We start from the raw sequence: 23,967 nt of genomic DNA on the forward strand, positions 1-23,967 counted from the left end.
AGGGAGATCAGTGTCCAGCCCATAGTCATGAACAGCTCATTTACATGTAATAAAAACATGGATTTCTTCAGAATCCGGCATTAGATCGCAGATCTCAAGGTATAATTTTATTCAACTTTCTCTGACCTACATGCCCATGTTGACAGAATCCCATTAAGTTCTTATATTGACCGGAGATTTTTGCTGCTTTAAAGTCTGCTAAGGCAAAATGAAGTCATCCTTAGTTCATGTACAATGCGGTGAGTTTAATTGTGCCTAATCGATCACATAGACTTGTATATGTGATTCTAAAGTCACGTTCACGTCGTATTTTACAGTCCCACCAAAGTGATGGATATTTCTGAAATCTCTTGTGTGCACAGCTTATTTTTTCCCTGCAGATATGAACTTTCAAAGCGTTTTTCAAATCGACAGTATGTCAACTCTTTCAGCATTTTTGCAGCATTTTTCAACCTATCAAATTAATAGGAAAAGAAAGCATGTAAAAACCCATCAAAATGCGCACATAAAAAATGTGGAGAAAACACACATCAATGTGTATAGTCACTTCCACTTTTGACATTTATGTACATTCTGGGGCAGAAACTTGTTTAAATTTATGTAACTACAGTCTACTCACTTCTATTACCTAACAACCAGCATCATTCTTACAGGGTATCTCCAGTATTATATAGTATCCACATGATATGCCATAAATTTCCAATACATCTGGGCCCCAACCTTAGGATTCACACCTATGTGGAGGACAGGGTCCATTGACCAGCCTGGTGAAGAAGCTACCAAGCAGAGAATAACAAAAAGAGGTAGCAGCATTTATGGGACTAACAGAAAGGCATACGTCACCGTTTCTGTAATATCCATAGAAGCAAATGAAGGCTGTAAAGCACATGCATGGCTACGTCTCCATCCATTCTCCACACAGTAGTGTGCCTCACTGGACAGGTGGTGGATCAGGTGACACTGGAGGTAACATAGTGACCTGTATTGATCAGCCATTTATGGCACATCCTATGGTTATAGCAAATAAGCTTACATTGAGAATACCCCTTTAACAATTTTGAATCGTTATTTTTTCATAACAATGGGTAAAACTCTAGCTTGTTAGGATAAATAGCTGGATATATATTTCTTATTTTCCTAATAACACCTACAGTTTAATTTGAAAGATCAGTGGCACCATTGATTAAAAAAAAGCAATTTCACAATTTAAAGATGAACTTTTACCTTCAGGGGACCTTTTACATGATCATCCTGCACTTCTACAGTTGTGGCATCCTGTCGAAATGTTACCTAAGTAAAATCAATTCAATAATGAATTTTGTAACAGTTCAGATTCACTAGAACAGCAACACGGGGGAAAAATGTGAAATAGATTAATGGATAGGTTAAAGTCATACACAAGTTTATATTTGGCAATGGTAAACTGGAAGGACCGACTGTCCAATATGTCATACTGAAATAATATAAAAAGGACCTTCAGTGCACACAATAAAAGAAGAAATATTGTTTACAGCTTTCTTAGATGATCAGCTTCTAGTGCTTTAAGTCAGAAGAATCTAGTTCATGTAACATATCTTCACAACAAGCAGTTTTGCACTGATAATATTGGCAAGCCACTTGGCTGCTACGAAGCTCATGAATTAGGGGAGATGGAGCCAAATTGCACTGCCCAACATCTCAATTTCAATGGTATATCTAGGTGCTTCTCACAAAATTAGAATATCAACAAAAAGTTAATTTATTTCAGTTCTTCAACGCAAAAAGTGAAACTCATATATTATATAGTCATTTCGAACAGAGTGATCTATTTCAAGTATTTATTTCTATTAATGTTGATGATTATGGCTTACAGCCAATGAAAACCCAAAAGTCACTATCTCAGTAAATTAGAATAATTAACAAAAAAACACCTGCAAAGGCTTCCTAAGCATTTAAAAAGGTCCCTTAGCCCCTTAGTCTGTTTCAGTAAGTTCCACATGGGGAAGACTACTGACTTTACAGATGTCTATAAGGCAGTCATTGGCACACTCCACAAGGAGCGTAAGCCACAAAAGGTCATTGCTAAAAAAGCTGGCTGTTCACAGAGTGCTGAATCCAACCATATTAATGGAAAGTTGAGTGGAAGGAAAATGTGTGGAAGAAAAAAGTGCACAAGCAACCGAGATAACCGCAGCCTTAAAAGGAATGTTAAGAAAAGGCCATTCAAAAGTTTTGGGGAGATTCACAAGGAGTGGACTGCTGCCGGAGTCATTGCTTCACGAGCCACCACACATAGACGTATCCAGGATATTGGTTACAAGTGTCGCATTCCTTGTGTCAAGCCACTTGTGACCAATAGACAATGCCAGAAGCGTCTTACCTGGGCCGAGGAGAAAAAAGTGCTGAACTATTGCTCAGTGGTCCAAGTTGTTGTTTTCAGATGAAAGTAAATTTTGCATTTCATCAGGAAATCAAGGTTCCTAAGTCAGGAGGAAGAGTGGAGAGGCACACAATTCAGCCTGCTTGTGGTCTAATGTGAAGTTTCCACAATCAGTGATGGTTTGGGGAGCCATGTCATCTGCTGGTGTAGGTCCACTGTGTTTTATCAAGACCAAAGTCAGCGCAGCCGTCAACCAAGAAATTTTAGAGCACTTCATGCTGCCCTTTGAATGCTTTTTGGAGATGGAAATTCCATTTTTCAGAAGGACTTGTCACCTGTTCACACTGCCAAAAGCACCAATACCTGATTTAAAAACAACAGTATCACTGTGCTTGATTGGCCAGCAAATTCGCCTGACCTTAACCCCATAGAGAATCTATGGGGTATTGTTAAAAGGAAGATGAAAGACACCAGAACCAACAATGCAGACGAGCTGAAGGCTGCTATCAAAGCAACCTGGGCTTCCATAACAACTCTGCAGTGCTACAGGCTGATAGCCTTCATGCCACTCCGCATTGATGCAGATTTCATGCAAAAGGAGCCCCGACCAAGAATTCAGTGCACTTACTGAACATACATTTCAGTAGGCCAACATTTCAGATTTTAGAATAATTTTTCAAGCTGGTGTTATAAAGTATTCTAATTTACTGAGATAATGATTTTTGGGTTTTCATTGGCTGTAAGCCATAATCATCAACATTAACAGAAATAAACACTTGAAATAGATCATTCAGTCTGTAATGACTCTACAAAATCTATGAGTTTAACTTTTTGTATTGAAGAACTGAAATATATGAACTTTTTGATGATATTCTAATTTTGTGGGAAGCACCTTTACATCCTTAAGATGCAAAGACAGTTGAATACTAAGGTGAAACAGAGAGCCACTTGTGTATCTTAGCCTCAGTGCCTCAGGGCCAATTACATTGCTAGATCTCCCCTGCTGCACAGAGTCTTTATGCACATATTGCACAGAGTGGAGCAGTGTATCGGGAACAGGGTGAGGTGAGTAGATTTTTTTTTCACTTTTTATTTTATCATTAAGTAATTGTGGAGTCCATCCTAATGTATGGGAGCCATCATACTATCCGGGGAAGGGCTGTGGGATCCATTATACTGAATGGGAAGGGATTGTAGGTGGCTTCATACTATTTAGGTGGGGACTGTGGAAGCCATCATACTGTGTGGAGGCTTTGGGGGCCATCATACTGTGTGGGTGAGCAGTGAAGGCTATCATACTGTGTGGGTGGAGGGGTCTGTGGGGCCATCATATATTGTGTAGGAGGAAAATCAAACCATGTTATGGGGCCATCATACTGTGTGGGAGGCTATGGGAGCCATCATTCTGTGTGGATGGGACTGTGGGGACCATGATACTGTCGGGGTCTGTGAGGGCCATCATAGTATCTGAGTGCCATCAAACTGTGGGGAGGGCAGTGGGGGCATATTTGTCATGATTCCCAATGGCAGGGACTTAGGCAAAAACGGCCAAGCTCTAGGAAGGATGGTATCTTAGGTAACCGCGATACTGAACCTAACACGCAACTAAAAATAGCCAGGGGGTGTGCCTACGTTGTCTCTAGACACCTCGCGCCAGCCGGAGAACTAACTACCCCTAATAGAGGAATACACAGACCTGACTTGCCTCCAGGGAAACCCCAAAGGTTATAGTAGCCCCCCACATATAATAACGGTTAGGTAAGAGGAAAACACAAACGCAGTATGAATATAGATTCAGCAAAGCGAGGCCCTCTGACTAGATAGCGGAATATACAAAAGAGGACTTCGCGGTCACCTCAAAACCCTGAACAGCCATCCTGGAATTACCTTAACTCCGTTGTCAACTCATGACACCGGAGTAGCAATTCCAGATCACTAGAGCTTCCAGCCGCACGAGATATGAAAATGCATGCTGGACAAAACAAACACAAAAGCCAAAGATTCAACTTAGCTGACTTGCAGACTTGGAGCAGGAAGCAAGCAACAAGGTGCTCTGATAACATTGATTGCCGGCACTGCAATGACTGGGAAGCCAGACTAAATAGGAGACTCCCAATTTCCTAATGGAAACAGGTGCACTGGAAAAAACAAGACACCAGTCAACCAGTACCACCAGTAACCACCAGAGGGAGCCCCAAAACAGAATTCACAACAGTACCCCCCCCTTAAGGAGGGGGCACCGAACCCTCATGAGAACCACCAGGGCGATCTGGATGCGCCCTATGAAAGGCGCGAACCAAATCCGAAGCATGAACATCAGAGGCAGTCACCCAAGAATTATCCTCCTGACCGTATCCCTTCCATTTAACCAAATACTGAAGTCTCCGTCTGGAAATGCGAGAGTCCAAAATCTTCTCCACAACATACTCCAATTCACCCTCCACCAGCACAGGAGCAGGAGGCTCAACAGAAGGAACAACCGGTACCTCGTACCTCCGCAACAACGACCGATGGAAGACATTATGAATGGTGAAAGATGCTGGTAGATCCAAACGAAAAGATACAGGATTAAGAATCTCCAAAATCTTATAAGGACCTATAAACCGAGGCTTAAACTTAGGAGAGGAGACCTTCATAGGGACAAAACGAGAAGACAACCACACCAAGTCCCCAACACGGAGATGATGACCCACACGACGATGACGATTAGCAAACTGCTGAGTCTTCTCCTGAGACAGCTTCAAATTGTCCACCACATGACTCCAAATCTGGTGCAGTCTATCCACCACAGTGTCCACTCCAGGACAATCCGAAGATTCCACCTGGCCAGATGAAAAACGAGGGTGAAACCCTGAATTGCAAAAGAAAGGAGAAACCAGAGTGGCAGAACTGGCCCGATTATTGAGGGCAAACTCTGCCAACGGCAAAAAGGCGACCCAATCATCCTGATCAGCAGACACAAAACACCTCAAATAAGTCTCCAAGGTCTGATTAGTTCGCTCCGTCTGGCCATTAGTCTGGGGATGGAACGCAGACGAAAAAGACAAATCAATGCCCATCCTGGCACAGAACGCTCGCCAGAACCTGGACACAAATTGAGATCCCCTGTCAGAAACGATGTTTTCCGGGATACCATGTAAACGAACCACATTCTGAAAAAATAAAGGAACCAACTCCGATGAAGAAGGCAATTTGGGCAAGGGTACCAAATGAACCATCTTAGAAAAACGGTCACACACCACCCAAATGACGGACATTTTCTGAGAAACCGGGAGGTCCGAGATAAAGTCCATAGAAATGTGCGTCCACGGCCTCTTCGGAATAGGCAAGGACAACAACAATCCACTAGCCCGAGAACAGCAAGGCTTGGCCCGAGCACAAACATCACAAGACTGTACAAAGGTACGCACATCCCGAGACAGGGAAGGCCACCAGAAGGACCTGGCCACCAAATCTCTGGTACCAAAAATTCCAGGGTGACCTGCCAACACAGAAGAATGAACCTCTGAGATGACTCTACTGGTCCATTCATCTGGAACAAACAGTCTCCCAGGCGGACAACGATCAGGCCTATCAGTCTGAAACTCCTGCAAAGCACGCCGCAAGTCTGGGGAGACAGCAGACAAAATCACTCCATCCTTAAGGATACCCGTAGGCTCAGAATCACCAGAGGAGTCAGGCTCAAAACTCCTAGAAAGAGCATCTGCCTTCACATTTTTCGAGCCCGGCAAGTATGAAACCACAAAATTAAACCGGGAGAAAAACAAAGACCAGCGCACCTGTCTAGGATTCAGACGCCTGGCAGACTCAAGGTAAATCAGATTCTTGTGATCAGTCAAGACCACCACCTGATGTCTAGCACCCTCAAGCCAATGACGCCACTCCTCAAATGCCCACTTCATAGCCAAGAGCTCCCGATTACCGACATCATAATTTCGCTCGGCGGGCGAAAATTTTCGAGAGAAGAATGCACATGGTCTCATCACTGAGCAATCGGGACCTTTCTGCGACAAAACCGCCCCTGCTCCAATCTCGGAAGCATCAACCTCAACCTGAAAAGGGAGCGAAACATCAGGCTGACGCAACACAGGGGCAGAAGAAAAGCGGCGCTTAAGCTCCCGAAAGGCCTCCACAGCCGCAGAGGACCAATTGGCAACATCAGCACCCTTCTTAGTCAAATCAGTCAGAGGTCTAACCACACTTGAAAACCCAGTTATAAATCGACGATAGAAATTAGCAAAGCCCAAGAACTTCTAAAGACTCTTCAGGGAAGTAGGCTGCGTCCAATCACAAATAGCCCGAACCTTGACAGGATCCATCTCAACAGAAGAAGGGGAAAAAATATACCCCAAAAAGGAGATCTTCTGAACCCCAAAAATGCACTTTGAACCCTTTACAAACAAAGAATTGGACCGCAAAACCTGAAAAACCTTCCTAACCTGTTGAACATGCGACTCCCAGTCATCCGAAAAAATCAAAATATCATCCAAATACACAATCATAAATTTATCCAGGTATTTACGGAAAATATCATGCATAAAGGACTGAAAGACTGAAGGAGCATTAGAAAGACCAAAAGGCATTACCAAATACTCAAAATGGCCCTCGGGCGTATTAAATGCAGTTTTCCACTCATCTCCCTGCTTAATCCGCACCAAATTATACGCACCCCGAAGATCAACCTTAGAGAACCACTTTGCCCCTTTAATACGAGCAAATAAATCAGTCAATAGTGGCAAAGGATACTGATATTTGACTGTAATCTTATTCAACAAGCGATAATCAATACAGGGCCTCAGGGAGCCATCTTTTTTACCCACGAAAAAAAAACCTGCTCCTAAAGGGGATGAGGATGGACGGATATGTCCCTTTTCCAAGGACTCCTTAATATACTCTCGCATAGCAGCATGCTCAGGCACAGACAGACTGAACAAACGACCCTTGGGAAACTTGCTGCCAGGAATCAATTCTATAGCGCAATCACAATCCCGATGAGGGGGAAGAGAACCAAGTTTAGGCTCCTCAAAAACATCACCATAATCAGACAAAAATGCCGGAATTTCAGAGGGAGTAGATGAAGCAATGGAAACCAAAGGTACTTCCCCATGAGCCCCCCAACATCCCCAGCTTAACACAGACATTGTTTTCCAGTCGAGGACTGGATTATGAGTTTGCAACCATGGCAATCCAAGCACTAAGACATCATGCAAGTTATGCAACACAAGGAAGCGAATCACCTCCCGATGGTCAGGAGTCATACACATAGTCACTTGTGTCCAGAATTGTGGTTTATTCCTAGCCAAAGGTGTGGAGTCGATACCCTTCAGAGGGATAGGAACTTCCAAAGGCTCTAGGCTAAACCCACAACGTCTGGCAAAGGACCAATCCATAAGACTCAAGGAAGCGCCAGAATCCACATAGGCATCCACAGTGATAGATGACAATGAACAAATCAAAGTTACAGACAAAATAAACTTAGATTGTAAGGTGCCAATTGCAAAAGACTTATCACCCTTTTTTGTGCGTTTAGAGCATGCTGATATAACATGAGCAGAATCACCACAGTAGAAGCACAACCCATTTTTGCGCCTATAATTCTGCCGTTCACCTCTGGACAGAATTCTATCACATTGCATAATCTCTGGTGCCTGCTCAGAAGACACCGCCAAATGGTGCACAGGTTTGCGCTCCCGTAAACGCCGATCAATCTGAATAGCCATAGTCATGGATTCATTCAGACCTGTGGGCGTAGGAAACCCCACCATGACATCTTTAACGGCGTCAGAGAGACCTTCTCTGAAATTCGCCGCCAGGGCGCACTCATTCCACTGAGTAAGCACAGACCATTTTCGAAATTTTTGACAATATATTTCAGCTTCATCATGCCCTTGAGAGAGGGCTATTAAGGCCTTTTCAGCCTGAATCTCCAAATTAGGTTCCTCATAGAGCAACCCCAGTGCCAGAAAAAACGCATCCACACTGAGCAGCGCAGGATCCCCTGGTGCCAATGCAAATGCCCAAATCTGGGGGTCACCCCGCAACAAGGAAATAACAATTTTAACCTGCTGAGCGGAATCTCCAGCGGAGCGAGATCTCAGAGAAAGATACAATTTACAATTGTGCTTAAAATTAAAAAAACGAGATCTATCTCCAGAAAAGAACTCGGGTATAGGGATCTTGGGTTCAGACACAGGAGCATGCATAACATAGTCTTGGATATTTTGAACCTTAGAAGCGAGAGCATTTAGGTTTGAAGCTAAACTCTGGATATCCATTTTTCAACAGCAGAGATCTGAGCCATTCAGGGGTTAAGAGGAGAGAAAAAAAAAAAACAGCAGACTGCAATTATGGCTAGGAGAACTTCTGAGCAAAAAAAAAAAAATAAAAAAAGTGTCAAACTTCTTTTTACTCTCTTTCTTCAGCCAATACTCTTAATACATGAGGCCGGCAATACTGTCATGATTCCCAATGGCAGGGACTTAGGCAAAAACGGCCAAGCTCTAGGAAGGATGGTATCTTAGGTAACCGCGATACTGAACCTAACACGCAACTAAAAATAGCCAGGGGGTGTGCCTACGTTGTCTCTAGACACCTCGCGCCAGCCGGAGAACTAACTACCCCTAATAGAGGAATACACAGACCTGACTTGCCTCCAGGGAAACCCCAAAGGTTATAGTAGCCCCCCACATATAATAACGGTTAGGTAAGAGGAAAACACAAACGCAGTATGAATATAGATTCAGCAAAGCGAGGCCCTCTGACTAGATAGCGGAATATACAAAAGAGGACTTCGCGGTCACCTCAAAACCCTGAACAGCCATCCTGGAATTACCTTAACTCCGTTGTCAACTCATGACACCGGAGTAGCAATTCCAGATCACTAGAGCTTCCAGCCGCACGAGATATGAAAATGCATGCTGGACAAAACAAACACAAAAGCCAAAGATTCAACTTAGCTGACTTGCAGACTTGGAGCAGGAAGCAAGCAACAAGGTGCTCTGATAACATTGATTGCCGGCACTGCAATGACTGGGAAGCCAGACTAAATAGGAGACTCCCAATTTCCTAATGGAAACAGGTGCACTGGAAAAAACAAGACACCAGTCAACCAGTACCACCAGTAACCACCAGAGGGAGCCCAAAAACAGAATTCACAACACATAATACTGTATGGCAGGTTGTGGTGGTCATCATGCTATGTGGCTGGGCAGTGAGGGCCATCATACTGTGTGTAGGTGGAATCATACTGTGTTGTGGGGCCATCATACTCTGTGGTAGGCTGTGGGGCCATCATTCTGAGTGGGGTGCAGTGGGGGTCATCATAGTGTGTGTGGACATGAAACGTTGTGGGAAGATTTGTAGGGGCGAATATACTATGAGGCTATGAGATAAATCATACTGTATGGGGAGGAATTGTGTGGCCACTATACTGTGCGGGGAGGACTGAGAAAGCCATGACATTGCGTGAGGGAATCATACTGTGTGGGGGGCTGTAAGGCCATGATACCATGTGTAGGCGGGCCATAATACTGTGTGGAACAGACTGAGGGAAACATCAAATTGTGTGTGGTGGTCCATGATACTATTGGGGCCAACATAAAATGTAGGGAGTTGTTGGCATCATCATACTTTGTGTTGGTATCATACTGTGACGGTGAGGGGTTTGGGGCCTATCACACTGTGTTGTGGGAGAGAGGCACCATCATTACTGTGTAAGCGCCATCATGCTGTGTGTGGGTGCTCTGGTGTCCATTATAGTTTGTGGGGGGCATCAGTTTGTGTGGGGGGGAGCATGTGGGGTTCATAATACTGTGTGGAGGGATCATAGTGTGTGGGCCATCATACTGTGCTTGAGGGACTGTAGTTGTTTCTTACTAAGTTGGGGGTCATAACGTGCGGAGGAACTGTAATGATATATTGTGTTAGTGGCTACTTTTAGGGGCATCATACCCTATACGGGCTATGAAAGGGGGTATCAACGTAAGGGAGAAGCAAATGAAGGCTCTAAAGCACATGCATGGCTAAAGGCCCCGTCACACTTAGTGACGCTGCAGCGATACAGACAACGATGCCGATCGCTGCAGCGTCGCTGTTTAGTCGCTGTGTGGTCGCTGAAGAGCTGTCACACAGACCACTCTCCAGCGACCAACGATGCCGAGGTCCCCGGGTAACCAGGGTAAACATCGGGTTGCTAAGCGCAGGGCCGCGCTTAGTAACCCGATGTTTACCCTGGTTACCAGTGTAAAATGTAAAATAACAAACAGTACATACTCACCTTCGCGTCCCCCGGCGTCTGCTTCCTGCACTGACTGAGCGCCGGCCCTAACAGCAGAGCGGTGACGTCACCGCTGTGATCTGCTTTCACTTTACGGCCGGCAGTCAGTCAGTGCGGGAAGCAGACGGCAAGGGACCTGACGGACACCGGAATGTGAGTATGTACTGTTTGTTTTTTTTTACTTTTACGATGGTAACCAGGGTAAACATCGGGTTACTAAGCGCGGCCCTGCGCTTAGTAACCCTGATGTTTACCCTGGTTACCAGTGAAGACATCGCTGAATCCGTGTCACACACACCGATTCAGCGATGTCAGCGGGACCTCAACGATCAAAAAAAGGTCCAGGCCATTCCGACACGACCAGCGATCTCACAGCAGGGGCCTGGTCGCTGGTACGTGTCAAACATAGCGAGATCGCTTCTGAGGTCGCTGTTGCGTCACAAAACTTGTGACTCAGCAGCGATCTCGCTAGCGATCTCGCTAAGTGTGACGGGGCCTTAAGTCTCCATCCATTCTATCAAGATATAAAAATAATTAATCCATTTGGCAAACAGTATAGCTATAAAAAAGTAAAAACGCCAGAATTACGGTTTTTTGGTTGCCGCAACAATGCAGTAAAATGCAATAACGGGCGATCAAAAGATCGTATCTACTCCAAAATGGTATAATTAAAAATGTCAGCTCGGCATGCAAAAAATAACCCTTCACCCAGCCCCAGATCACGAAAAATGGAAACACTACGTGCCTCGGAAAATGACGCAATTTATTTTTATTTTTTTTTACAAACTTTGGATTTTTTTTTACCACCTAAATAAAAAATAACCTATACGTGATTGGTGTCTACAAACTCATAATGACCTGGAGAATCATAATGGCAGGTCAGTTTTAGCATTTGTTGATCATGGTATATATAAAAAAAAACAGTTGTGGAATAGCACTTTTTTTTTGCAATTTCACTGCACTTGGATTTTTTTCCCCGTTGTCCAGTATACGAAATGGTAAAGCCAATGGTGTCGTTCAAAAGTCCCGCAAAACAAGCCCTCACATGGCCATATTGATGGAAAAATAAAAAAGTTATGGCTCTGGGAAGCAAGGGAGCAAAAAACAGAAATGTAAAAATTAAAATGGGCTGCGGTGTGGAGGGGTTAATGACCAGGCCAAATTTTTTAAATCTGACCAGTGGCACTTTATGGTAATAACTCTACAACTCTTCAACGGATCCCAGTGATTCTGAGACTGGAACTGCGAGTGCAGACACGACTGGAATGTAGCCAGCAAGCGAGGTGACTGAGTATATGCTTTATTATTTTATCGGGGTAGAAGATTTAGTTTAATTAGGGGTTGTCCTAGTAGTGGAAAACCCCTTAAATGGAATGTGCAAGGAAATGAATATTTTACTTTTTTTTCACAAAAATTTTGTTTAGCCACAATACTTTTTACTTTTACAAGGGTAACAGGAGAAAATTAACCCCAAAATTTGTTGTGCAGTTTCTCATCAGTACGCAGATACCCCATATGTGGGGGTAAACTACTGTGTGGCTGCATGGCAGGAATCATATGGGAAGGAGCACAGTTTGACCTTTTGACTGCAAAACTGGCTGGAATCGATAGCAGATGTCATGTCACGTTTGGAAAGCCACTGATGTGCCTACACAGTGGAAACCCCCGATAAGTGATCCCATTTTGGAAACTTTTCCCCTCAAGGATTTTATCAAGGGATGTAGTGAGGATTATTAACCCAATGGTACTACAAAGAATTTGATAACATTAGGGCGTCACATTGAATATATCATCATTAGTGTTGAGCGCAGGTGATTTGGGGTGCTGTTATGACCCCAATGGCGAGGGTCTCAGAGGAACGTGGAAGTCTGCAGAATACAAAAATCCAGCTCATAGGGCAGTGGTAGCTGGGTTGACCATATATCTACTCCTAACGCCAACACTAGAAGTAGCCGGGGATCATTCCTACGTTGATTCTAGATGACACGCTCCAGCCGGAGAATCTAGCTACCCCTAGTAGAGGAAAACAAAAGACCTTTCTTGCCTCCAGAGAAGGGGACCCCAAAGCTGGATAGAAGCCCCCCACAAATAATAACGGTGAGGTAAGAGGAAATGACAAACACAGAAATGAACCAGGTTTAGCACAGAGAGGCCCGCTAACTGATAGCAGAATAAAGAAAGGTAACTTATATGGTCAACAAAAACCCTATCAAAATCCACACTGGAAATTCAAGAACCCCCGAACCGTCTAACGGTCCGGGGGGAGAACACCAGCCCCCTAGAGCTTCCAGCAAAGGTCAGGATATATATTTGGAACAAGCTGGACAAAAATACAAAACCAAAACAAAATAGCAAAAAGCAAAAAGCGGACTTAGCTGATATAACTGGAACCAGGATCAGTAGACAAGAGCACAGCAGACTAGCTCTGATAACTACGTTGCCAGGCATTGAACTGAAGGTCCAGGGAGCTTAAATAGCAACACCCTTAACTAACGACCCAGGTGCGGATAAAAGGAATGACAGAAAAACCAGAGTCAAAAAACTAGTAACCACTAGAGGGAGCAAAAAGTAAATTCACAACAGTACCCCCCCCTTAGTGAGGGGTCACCGAACCCTCACCACGACCACCAGGGCGATCAGGATGAGCGGCATGAAAGGCACGAACTAAATCGGCCGCATGAACATCAGAGGCGACCACCCAGGAATTATCCTCCTGACCATAGCCCTTCCACTTGACCAGGTACTGAAGCCTCCGCCTGGAGAGGCGAGAATCCAAGATCTTCTCCACCACGTACTCCAACTCGCCCTCAACCAACACCGGAGCAGGAGGCTCAGCAGAAGGAACTATAGGCACAATGTACCGCCGCAACAAGGACCTATGAAATACATTGTGAATAGCAAACGACACAGGAAGATCCAGACGAAAAGATACAGGATTAAGGATTTCCAATATCTTGTAAGGCCCAATAAAACGAGGTTTAAATTTGGGAGAGGAGACCTTCATAGGAACAAAGCGGGAAGAAAGCCATACCAAATCCCCAACGCGTAGTCGGGGACCCACACCGCGGCGGCGGTTGGCAAAGCGCTGAGCCCTCTCCTGTGACAACTTCAAGTTGTCCACCACATGATTCCAGATCCGCTGCAACCTATCCACCACAGAATCCACCCCAGGACAGTCAGAAGGCTCCACATGACCCGAAGAAAAGCGAGGATGGAAACCAGAGTTGCAGAAAAAAGGCGAAACCAAGGTGGCGGAACTAGCCCGATTATTAAGGGCAAACTCAGCCAACGGCAAGAATGTCACCCAATCGTCCTGATCAGCAGAGACAAAACACCTCAAATAAGCCTCCAAAGTCTGATTGGTTCGCTCCGTCTGTCCATTAGTCTGAGGATGGAAAGCAGACGAAAACGACAAATCAATGCCCATCCTACTACAAAAGGATCGCCAGAATCTGGAAACGAACTGGGATCCTCTGTCTGACACAATATTCTCAGGGATGCCGTGCAAACGAACCACGTTCTGGAAAAACACAGGAACCAGATCGGAAGAGGAAGGCAGCTTAGGCAAAGGAACCAAATGGACCATCTTTGAGAAGCGATCACATATCACCCAGATAACGGACATGCCCTGGGATAGCGGAAGATCAGAAATGAAATCCATGGAGATATGTGTCCAAGGTCTCTTCGGGACAGGCAAGGGCAAGAGCAAACCGCTGGCACGAGAACAGCAAGGCTTAGCTCGAGCACAAGTCCCACAGGACTGCACAAATGACCGCACATCCCTTGACAAGGAAGGCCACCAAAAGGACCTGGCCACCAGATCTCTGGTGCCAAAAATTCCCGGGTGACCTGCCAACACCGAGGAATGAACCTCGGAAATGACTCTGCTGGTCCACTTATCCGGGACAAACAGTCTGTCAGGTGGACAAGACTCAGGCCTATCAGCCTGAAATCTCTGCAACACACGTCGCAGATCCGGAGAAATAGCTGACAAGATAACTCCATCTTTAAGAATACCAACAGGATCAGCGACTCCAGGAGCATCAGGCACAAAGCTCCTAGAAAGAGCATCGGCCTTCACATTCTTTGAACCTGGTAAATACGAGACAACAAAATCAAAGCGGGAGAAAAACAATGACCAGCGGGCCTGTCTCGGATTAAGGCGTTTAGCAGACTCGAGATACATCAGATTTTTGTGATCAGTCAAGACCACCACACGATGCTTAGCACCCTCGAGCCAATGACGCCACTCCTCAAATGCCCATTTCATGGCCAACAACTCCCGATTGCCCACATCATAATTTCGCTCGGCAGGCGAAAACTTCCTAGAGAAAAAGGCACAAGGTTTCATAACAGAGCAACCAGGGCCTCTCTGCGACAAAACGGCCCCTGCTCCAATCTCTGAAGCATCCACCTCAACCTGAAAGGGAAGTGAGACATCGGGCTGGCACAAAACAGGCGCCGAAGTAAACCGGCGTTTCAACTCCTGGAAAGCCTCCACGGCAGCAGGAGCCCAGTTAGCTACATCGGAGCCCTTCTTGGTCATATCCGTCAAAGGTTTCACAATGCTAGAAAAATTAGCGATAAAACGACGGTAGAAGTTAGCGAAACCCAAGAACTTCTGTAGACTCTTAACTGACGAGGGCTGAGTCCAATCAAGAATAGCTCGGACCTTGACTGGGTCCATCTCCACAGCAGAAGGGGAAAAAATGAACCCCAAAAAGGGAACCTTCTGTACACCAAAGAGACACTTTGAGCCCTTGACAAACAAAGAATTTTCACGCAAAATTTTAAAGACCAACCTGACCTGCTCCACATGCGAATCCCAATTATCAGAAAAAACCAAAATATCATCCAGATAAACAATCAAAAATTTATCCAGATACTTCCGGAAAATGTCATGCATAAAGGACTGAAAAACTGAAGGCGCATTGGAGAGCCCAAAAGGCATCACCAAGTACTCAAAATGACCTTCGGGCGTATTGAATGCGGTTTTCCATTCATCACCTTGCTTAATGCGCACAAGGTTGTACGCACCACGAAGATCTATCTTGGTGAACCACTTGGCACCTTTAATCCGGGCAAACAAGTCAGACAACAGCGGTAAAGGATACTGAAATTTGACAGTGATCTTATTTAAAAGCCGATAATCAATACAAGGTCTCAAAGATCCGTCCTTTTTTGCCACAAAAAAGAATCCCGCACCAAGAGGGGAAGAAGACGGACGAATATGTCCTTTCTCTAGAGACTCCTTGATATATGAACGCATAGCGGTATGTTCAGGTACCGACAGATTAAACAGTCTTCCCTTAGGAAATTTACTGCCTGGGATCAAATCTATAGCACAGTCACAGTCCCTATGAGGAGGCAGTGCACTGGACTCAGACTCACTGAAGACATCCTGATAATCAGACAAATACTCCGGAACTTCCGAAGGCGTAGAAGAAGCAATAGACACAGGCAGGGAATCCCCATGAATACCACGACAGCCCCAACTTGAGACTGACATAGCCTTCCAGTCCAGGACTGGATTATGGGTCTGTAACCATGGCAGCCCTAAAACAACCAAATCATGCATTTTATGTAAAACCAGGAAACGTATCACCTCGCGGTGTTCAGGAGTCATGCACATGGTAACCTGTGTCCAATACTGCGGTTTATTTGCTGCCAATGGCGTAGCATCAATACCCCTAAGAGGAATAGGATTTTCTAATGGTTCAAGAGTAAAACCACAGTGCTTAGCAAATGACAGATCCATAAGACTCAGGGCAGCACCTGAATCTACAAACGCCATGACAGGAAAAGACGACAGTGAGCAAATCAAAGTTACAGACAGAATAAATTTAGGTTGCAAATTACCAACGGTGACAGGACTAACAACCTTAGCTATACGTTTAGAGCATGCTGAGATAATATGTGTAGAATCACCACAGTAGTAGCACAAGCCATTCCGGCGTCTATGAATTTTCCGCTCATTTCTAGTCAGGATTCTATCACATTGCATTAAATCAGGTGTCTGTTCAGACAACACCATGAGGGAATTTGCGATTTTTCTATCACATTGCACCGAATTAGGTGTCTGTTCAGACAACACCATGAGGGAATTTGCGGTTTTGCGCTCCCGCAACCGCCGGTCAATTTGAATAGCCAGTGCCATAGTATCATTCAGACCTGTGGGAATGGGAAAACCCACCATAACATTCTTAATGGCTTCAGAAAGGCCATTTCTAAAATTAGCGGCCAGTGCACACTCGTTCCAATGTGTCAGCACGGACCATTTCCGAAATTTTTGGCAGTACACTTCAGCCTCGTCCTGCCCCTGAGACATAGCCAGCAAGGCCTTTTCTGCCTGAATCTCAAGATTGGGTTCCTCATAAAGTAAACCGAGCGCCAGAAAAAACGCATTAATATCAGCCAATGCCGGATCTCCTGGCGCCAGCGAAAAAGCCCAATCCTGAGGGTCGCCCCGTAAGAACGAAATAACAATTTTTACTTGCTGAGCAGAATCTCCAGATGAACAGGGTCTCAGGGACAAAAACAATTTACAATTATTCACAAAATTCCTAAACTTAAACCTGTCTCCGGAAAACAGTTCAGGAATCGGTATTTTAGGTTCTGACCTAGGATTACTGATAACATAGTCTTGTATGCCCTGCACACGAGTAGCCAGCTGGTCCACACTTGTAATCAAGGTCTGGACATTCATGTCTGCAGCAAGCATAGCCACTCTGAGGTAAAGGGGAAGAAGAAAAAAAAAAAAAAAAACTCAGAATCTTCTTTCTTATAATCCCTCTTCTGCAATGCATTAAACATTTAATACCGGCCTGGCAAACTGTTATGACCCCAATGGCGAGGGTCTCAGAGGAATGTGGAAGTCTGCAGAATACAAAAATCCAGCTCATAGGGCAGTGGTAGCTGGGTTGACCATATATCTACTCCTAACGCCAACACTAGAAGTAGCCGGGGATCATTCCTACGTTGATTCTAGATGACACGCTCCAGCCGGAGAATCTAGCTACCCCTAGTAGAGGAAAACAAAAGACCTTTCTTGCCTCCAGAGAAGGGGACCCCAAAGCTGGATAGAAGCCCCCCACAAATAATAACGGTGAGGTAAGAGGAAATGACAAACACAGAAATGAACCAGGTTTAGCACAGAGAGGCCCGCTAACTGATAGCAGAATAAAGAAAGGTAACTTATATGGTCAACAAAAACCCTATCAAAATCCACACTGGAAATTCAAGAACCCCCGAACCGTCTAACGGTCCGGGGGGAGAACACCAGCCCCCTAGAGCTTCCAGCAAAGGTCAGGATATATATTTGGAACAAGCTGGACAAAAATACAAAACCAAAACAAAATAGCAAAAAGCAAAAAGCGGACTTAGCTGATATAACTGGAACCAGGATCAGTAGACAAGAGCACAGCAGACTAGCTCTGATAACTACGTTGCCAGGCATTGAACTGAAGGTCCAGGGAGCTTAAATAGCAACACCCTTAACTAACGACCCAGGTGCGGATAAAAGGAATGACAGAAAAACCAGAGTCAAAAAACTAGTAACCACTAGAGGGAGCAAAAAGTAAATTCACAACAGGGTGCACCAAGTATAGCGGGTGCTCAAGCAACCCCCAAAAGCATACTCCAGAAGAAAGTGTCATGATCCATTCCAGGGTTTATTCCTGTCTGCCCTTTTTCTGGGCGGATCATGTCAAGGGTTAACTTTGCTCTGCCTCATTCTGGGTTCAGGCTTGCTATTTAGCTCCCATGAATCTTGCTGGCAGTGTCAGCTGTAGTTCTACCTTCGGCGTGTGAACCTGACTATGGTAACCCTTGATTTGTCCTGCTGTGATCCCTGATTTGCCTCGTGTCTGTTGTCTTCCTCTGTCTGCCCTTTTCCCAGCGTTTCTCTGTTTCTCGGTTATATTATCTGGTTTCTGACTCGGCCTGTATTCAGACTTGTTTCTGCTTTCTGTCTTTGCCTTATCCGCTTTCGACTGTTGCTGAACCCCCTGGCTTGCTCCTGACCATGTATACTTCTTACTCCTTTTTGTACTTTGCTTCTGAACGGTTTCTGACTTGGCTTGTTTGACCACTCTCTCGCCACTTGGTGTCGCCTGTGCAGGTGCTCTGTGGAGTTCTCTGTGTACGCAGTCTCAATTCCCTCTCAAGCTCCCTCTAGTGGAGGTTGCGTTACACTGCACTGCAGCAGCATGACAGAAAGCACTTGTGCTTAACACTAGTCGTCATATAATAATTTGTTTTACTTTTGAAAAAACCCTAACCCCAATGCTAACTCTAGCCCCACCCTAAGCGCAACACTAACCCTAACCCCAACCCTAGCCCAACCCTAACCCGAACGACAAAGAGGTAATGAAATAAAAATTATAAAATAAAACAATCTGACTAAGGGTATGACATATTAATTGTTGGATTTTGATCACTGTGGTAGGGTCTATCACAGTGATCAAAATACCAATAAGAATAATCCCTGCTGTTGCCGGGCACCAGAAGGCAGATCTCAGCAGGCGCAATGCGCATGCGTCCGCTATTTTTTTTCTGGAAGAGGAGGCAGAGTCCCGGGGGGACGGAGCTAGAGGGATCGGGGGATGGCAGAGGTACCATGGTGGGCTTGAGGACCTCAGATCTCTCTCCTCTGACACGTATATCATGTCAGAAGAGAGATTAATGATTTCAATAGCTGGCACACTTTATTTATGTGATAGCCGTTATTTATTGTGTGACTGCGATCACGTGATCGGGGACCGGCAAAACCAGGGTCTCAGCTACCCATTAGCTGAAATGCTGGAGATTTTCCGACACTAGGGGCACTATAAAGTTATTGCCGATCTGCATTTTAAAGCTGCAATAAGGGAAGAAGGCCCCTTATCCAACACCATTTTAATGCGTATCGGTGGTCGTTAAGAAGTTAAGAAGCCATCCTTCTCTGCACTCATTACCTGTATTAATTGCACCTGTTTGAATGTGTTACCTGTGTAAAAGTCACCTGTCCACACACTCAATCAATCACACTCCAACCTCACCACCATGGCCAAGATCTCACACATTGTACTGGTGAGGGGCAGTACCCCGAAACACAGTGTTTGGAAACTGAGATTTTGGTTTTGGCTTTTATCCTAAGTCATGTGACAAGGCTCGTTATAGAGTCAATATTGACTTTTAGGATTGCTACTTCCTATAGGTGGAACTAGAGTTCTAGTGCTCTTCCTCTCTGAAGAGACAATTTGCAAATTTCGCGCATTGCGGCTTAAAAGTCTCCTCACCTTGGCATGTCAGGCTTGACATGTCACTCTCCGCAAGGAGAAACATTACCAATTGGATTCCTAAAGTGTAAAAGAAATTATACATGGTTTTCTAATTATTTAAGAGTTCTACTCCTCTAATAATGGTTGTACACTTCAGAAATACTTGTTACTTTGTGTGGGTATATCACATAAAATCCCAGTAAAATACATTTAAATTTGTGGGTATTAAATGAAAAAATGTGGACAAGTTCACGAGCTATGAATAATTTTTCAAGGCACTGGTTAAACAGCAGCGATCAGAATAATCTCCGGGGCTGCTCTTATAGGAAGATGCCTGAACCCTCACCTTACACTGGGAACCAATGTAGGACATACTATTACATCCTATGTTGTGAAAGGGTTAAATGTGTTTTCCAGGCTTTTAAAATTAATGGATAATTTTTAGAATATGACATTAATATTAGATCTGTGTTGGTTTGAAGAGACTGCAGCATTTATGTGGACACTGCAGACTCTTTCATGTTTACAGCAGCTTGCAGGCTGGTACACACTTGGATATTGCAGCATTGCTATATTGAATTTAATATTGCAATGTTCATTTCTCATGCAGTGATGTTGAAGGATAGCTGAAGCAGTACTCAGCTGCAATGTATATCAATCATGAGTGGATGCAAGAAGCTGTCCAGATGGAGAACCACTAAGCCATTTCGATAAGGGGAGGCCAAATAGGTATGTTAGTTTTATGATAGGAGCCGGCATAAGCTACCACCAGCTACCTAAGGCAGTACTTAATATAGGTGAAATATAGTATATTAGTCAGCCTGCTGACTATGATCAATTAACAAAAATCACATTTGAAATGAAGGACTACAATATATATTAATGCAAACTGTCAAGATGATCACAGCTCGGGAGAGTCATGGAGAACCACCCACTGTGATCTTTGTGTTGAACAGCTCTTTGCTGCCCCTATTTTCAATTACACGATTAAACGGCGATTAACGGAGAATGCCGCATGGTGTCTCCACTAATAGGCTTGTTATTGGGAAGGTAACAGTGAGAATATGGTATATACACCTCTGATTCCAACACATGGAATATGCATATACCCCGTACGATCACCGCTAGTTCCACGATAACCCCAGATTACTCGCTGCCACCACCAGTTTTTTTTTATCATGTACAGGATGACAGGAGGCCTCGTAGGCAGCATATGGCTTTGGGGCACAGTTTACAGAACAAAAGGAACAACACTATTACATTTTATATTTAATCCAAAGGGTGGCAGTGTTTATGAAAAATATACAAAATATTTTACAAAGGGGACAAAACAATATAGCATATATAGTACATTAAAAAAAAAAGACATAACCAGACCGAGAAAGGAGAGACAAGACCCAAAACCCGGTCTGGATCATGACAGGGGCGTTCAGTGAACAGGCTTAAAGCATGTGTAACTCTCTACAGGAAACAAGATCATAATTTGCCTTGATCTTTTATAAGCACCTGAGTTACAAAACACTTCGCACCCCCTGCATGATGACTTCATGTGGGCCGGGTTGTGTCACGTCCTCATCTCTTCAGGATTTTATTAAAATCCCAACTTATGCAATAACTTCTCTCCGGATGATCACAGAACTTTGAGATTGCTGACATATTTTTCATTGGGATTTTCTGGTTACCCAGACACCAAACATGACATGACTGCTGTCAGCTATTTGCCCGTTATTGATTTGTGGACTATATGCAGGGGTTACAGTTATGAGAAAATATGCATCTTCTTCCCTAGTTCATCCTGTCATGGATAATATATGTCTCGTCAATATCGGATTTATACAAACTCCAATATTCCATATTGTGTTTTAGAGACATTGAATCTAGTCTAGCTATTGTAAATATCACCCCTGTAAGAAACCACAGTGTCACTTGAATTCAAAATGCATTTTCTGGAGACAAATACCCTTCCACTTTGCTATTTATGTGTAAACACAGGTACTCAATTGTTGTCCAACTCTTTGAACAAACTTCTCCTGTCTATTCTAAATCTCAATTACTTGTCCAAACTATAACTCTTGTCTACACACCAAAATACATCTTCATGGTCTTTGTCCTTAAAGGAGCTGTTGCATAATAATTAAAGGGAACCTGTCACCCCCCTGGCGTTTTTAACTAAAAGAGCCACCTTGTGCAGCACTAATGCTGCATTCTGTGGCTCTTTTTTTTGGGTCCCTTCCAACGCTGCAATCTTACTTTTTATAATTTAGCAATCCTACAAGCAGCTGTCACTGAAATTTCAAACCTTATATTGACCTCCACTCTTCTTGTTAACTACCATTTCATCATTATACTATATTTCAAACTGAGGAAAGGGCAACTTGAAAACACTTTGCTATCCTCTTATAGTTTTCTCCTCCTTTGTGGGCCTCCACCATTTTCATAGTGCAAGGCAGCTGCTTAGAAGAACGTATGGCTGCTATTTTTTGGCACAAGGTTATAGGAGGCTGGGTTTTTACAAAACTGGGAAATTTACATCACCTGGCCTTTCCTAACAAGCCATATCCCCAACAGGGTAATTAAAGGGCACCTGTCACCCCGTTTTTTCTGTATGAGATAAAAATACTGTTAAATAGGGCCTGAGCTGTGCATTACAACAGTGTATTTTGTGGACCCCGATTCCCCACCTATGCTGCCAAAATACGTTACCAAAGTAGCCGTTTTCGCCTGTCAATCAGGCTGGTCTGGTCAAAAGGGCGTGGTGTCTTCCCCCAGATCTTGCTTAGTTTTCCGTTGGTGGCGTAGTGGTTTGCGCATGCCCAAGGTCCCGAATCCACTGCACAGGGGAGTTAAAAGAGCGCGATGTGCACTATTTCATTGGTGATCGGTGGGGGCGGCCATCTTCCTTTGGCCGCGCGTGCGCAGAAGCGGCGCTCTGCTGGCCGCGGCTTCAGGAAAATGGCCACGGGATGCCGCGCGTGCGCAGATGGAGATCGCGGCGGCCATTTTCCTGAAGCCGAGATGTGAACTCTGCTTCAGGAAAATGGCCGCCGCGATCTCCATCTGCGCACGCGCGGCATCCCGCGGCCATTTTCCTGAAGCCGTGGCCAGCAGAGCGCCGCTTCTGCGCACGCGCGGCCAAAGGAAGATGGCCGCCCCCACCGATCACCAATGAAATAGTGCACATCGCGCTCTTTTAACTCCCCTGTGCAGTGGATTCGGGACCTTGGGCATGCGCAAACCACTACGCCACCAACAGAAAACTAAGCAAGATCTGGGGGAAGACACCACGCCCTTTTGACCAGACCAGCCTGATTGACAGGCGAAAACGGCTACTTTGGTAACGTATTTTGGCAGCATAGGTGGGGAATCGGGGGCCAAAAAATACACTGTTGTAATGCACAGCTCAGGCCCTATTTAACAGTATTTTTATCTCATACGGAAAAAACGGGGTGACAGGTGCCCTTTAAGGTCAGAAACATTGGTCCTAGTTATCTAAGCCTTGGAGCTGCCCAAATTTTTGATTCTCCATGTCATTACAAGTTAATAGACACCAAACATGTCTAGGTTCTTTTTTTTATCTAAGTGGTGAAAAAATATTTCAAACTTTGTTAAAAAAAAAAAAAAAATCGCACCATTTTCCGATACCTGTAGCGTCTCCATTTTTTGTGATTTTGGGTTGGGTGAGGGCTTATTTTTTCTGTGCCGAGCTGACGTTTCTAATTATACCATTTTGGCACAGATACAATTTTTTGATAGCCCGTTATTGCATTTTAATGCAATGTAGCGGCGACCACTTTTTTCTCGCTACACCGTTTAGCGGTCAGGTTGATCCTTTTTTCATTGATAGATCGGGCGATCCTGAATGCGGCGATACCAAATGTGTGTATCTTTGATTTTATTTTTATTGTTTTATTTTGAATGGGGTGAAAGGGGGGTGATTTGAACTTTTATATATTTTTTATATTTTTAAAAACATTTTTTTTTTACTTTTGGCATGCTTCAATAGTCTCCATAGGAGACTAGAAGCTGCTATAGCCCGATTGGCTCTGCTACATAGAGGCGATGTTCAGATCGCC

General features: G+C 44.4%; 1 protein-coding gene across 1 annotated transcript in view; it reads right to left on the reverse strand.

Annotated features, from left to right (window-relative positions):
- ARID4B (AT-rich interaction domain 4B) overlaps nucleotides 1–23,967 on the reverse strand; it is a 367,662-nt gene that overhangs the window by 258,373 nt on the left and 85,322 nt on the right. The window contains exon 4 of the mRNA XM_077289130.1: nucleotides 1,225–1,290. Coding sequence (XP_077145245.1) covers nucleotides 1,225–1,290 — 66 coding nt within the window. The remainder of the gene's footprint in view (nucleotides 1–1,224; nucleotides 1,291–23,967) is intronic.

This window comes from Ranitomeya variabilis, chromosome 2, assembly GCF_051348905.1.
Source record: "Ranitomeya variabilis isolate aRanVar5 chromosome 2, aRanVar5.hap1, whole genome shotgun sequence".
Taxonomy (NCBI): domain Eukaryota; kingdom Metazoa; phylum Chordata; class Amphibia; order Anura; family Dendrobatidae; genus Ranitomeya; species Ranitomeya variabilis.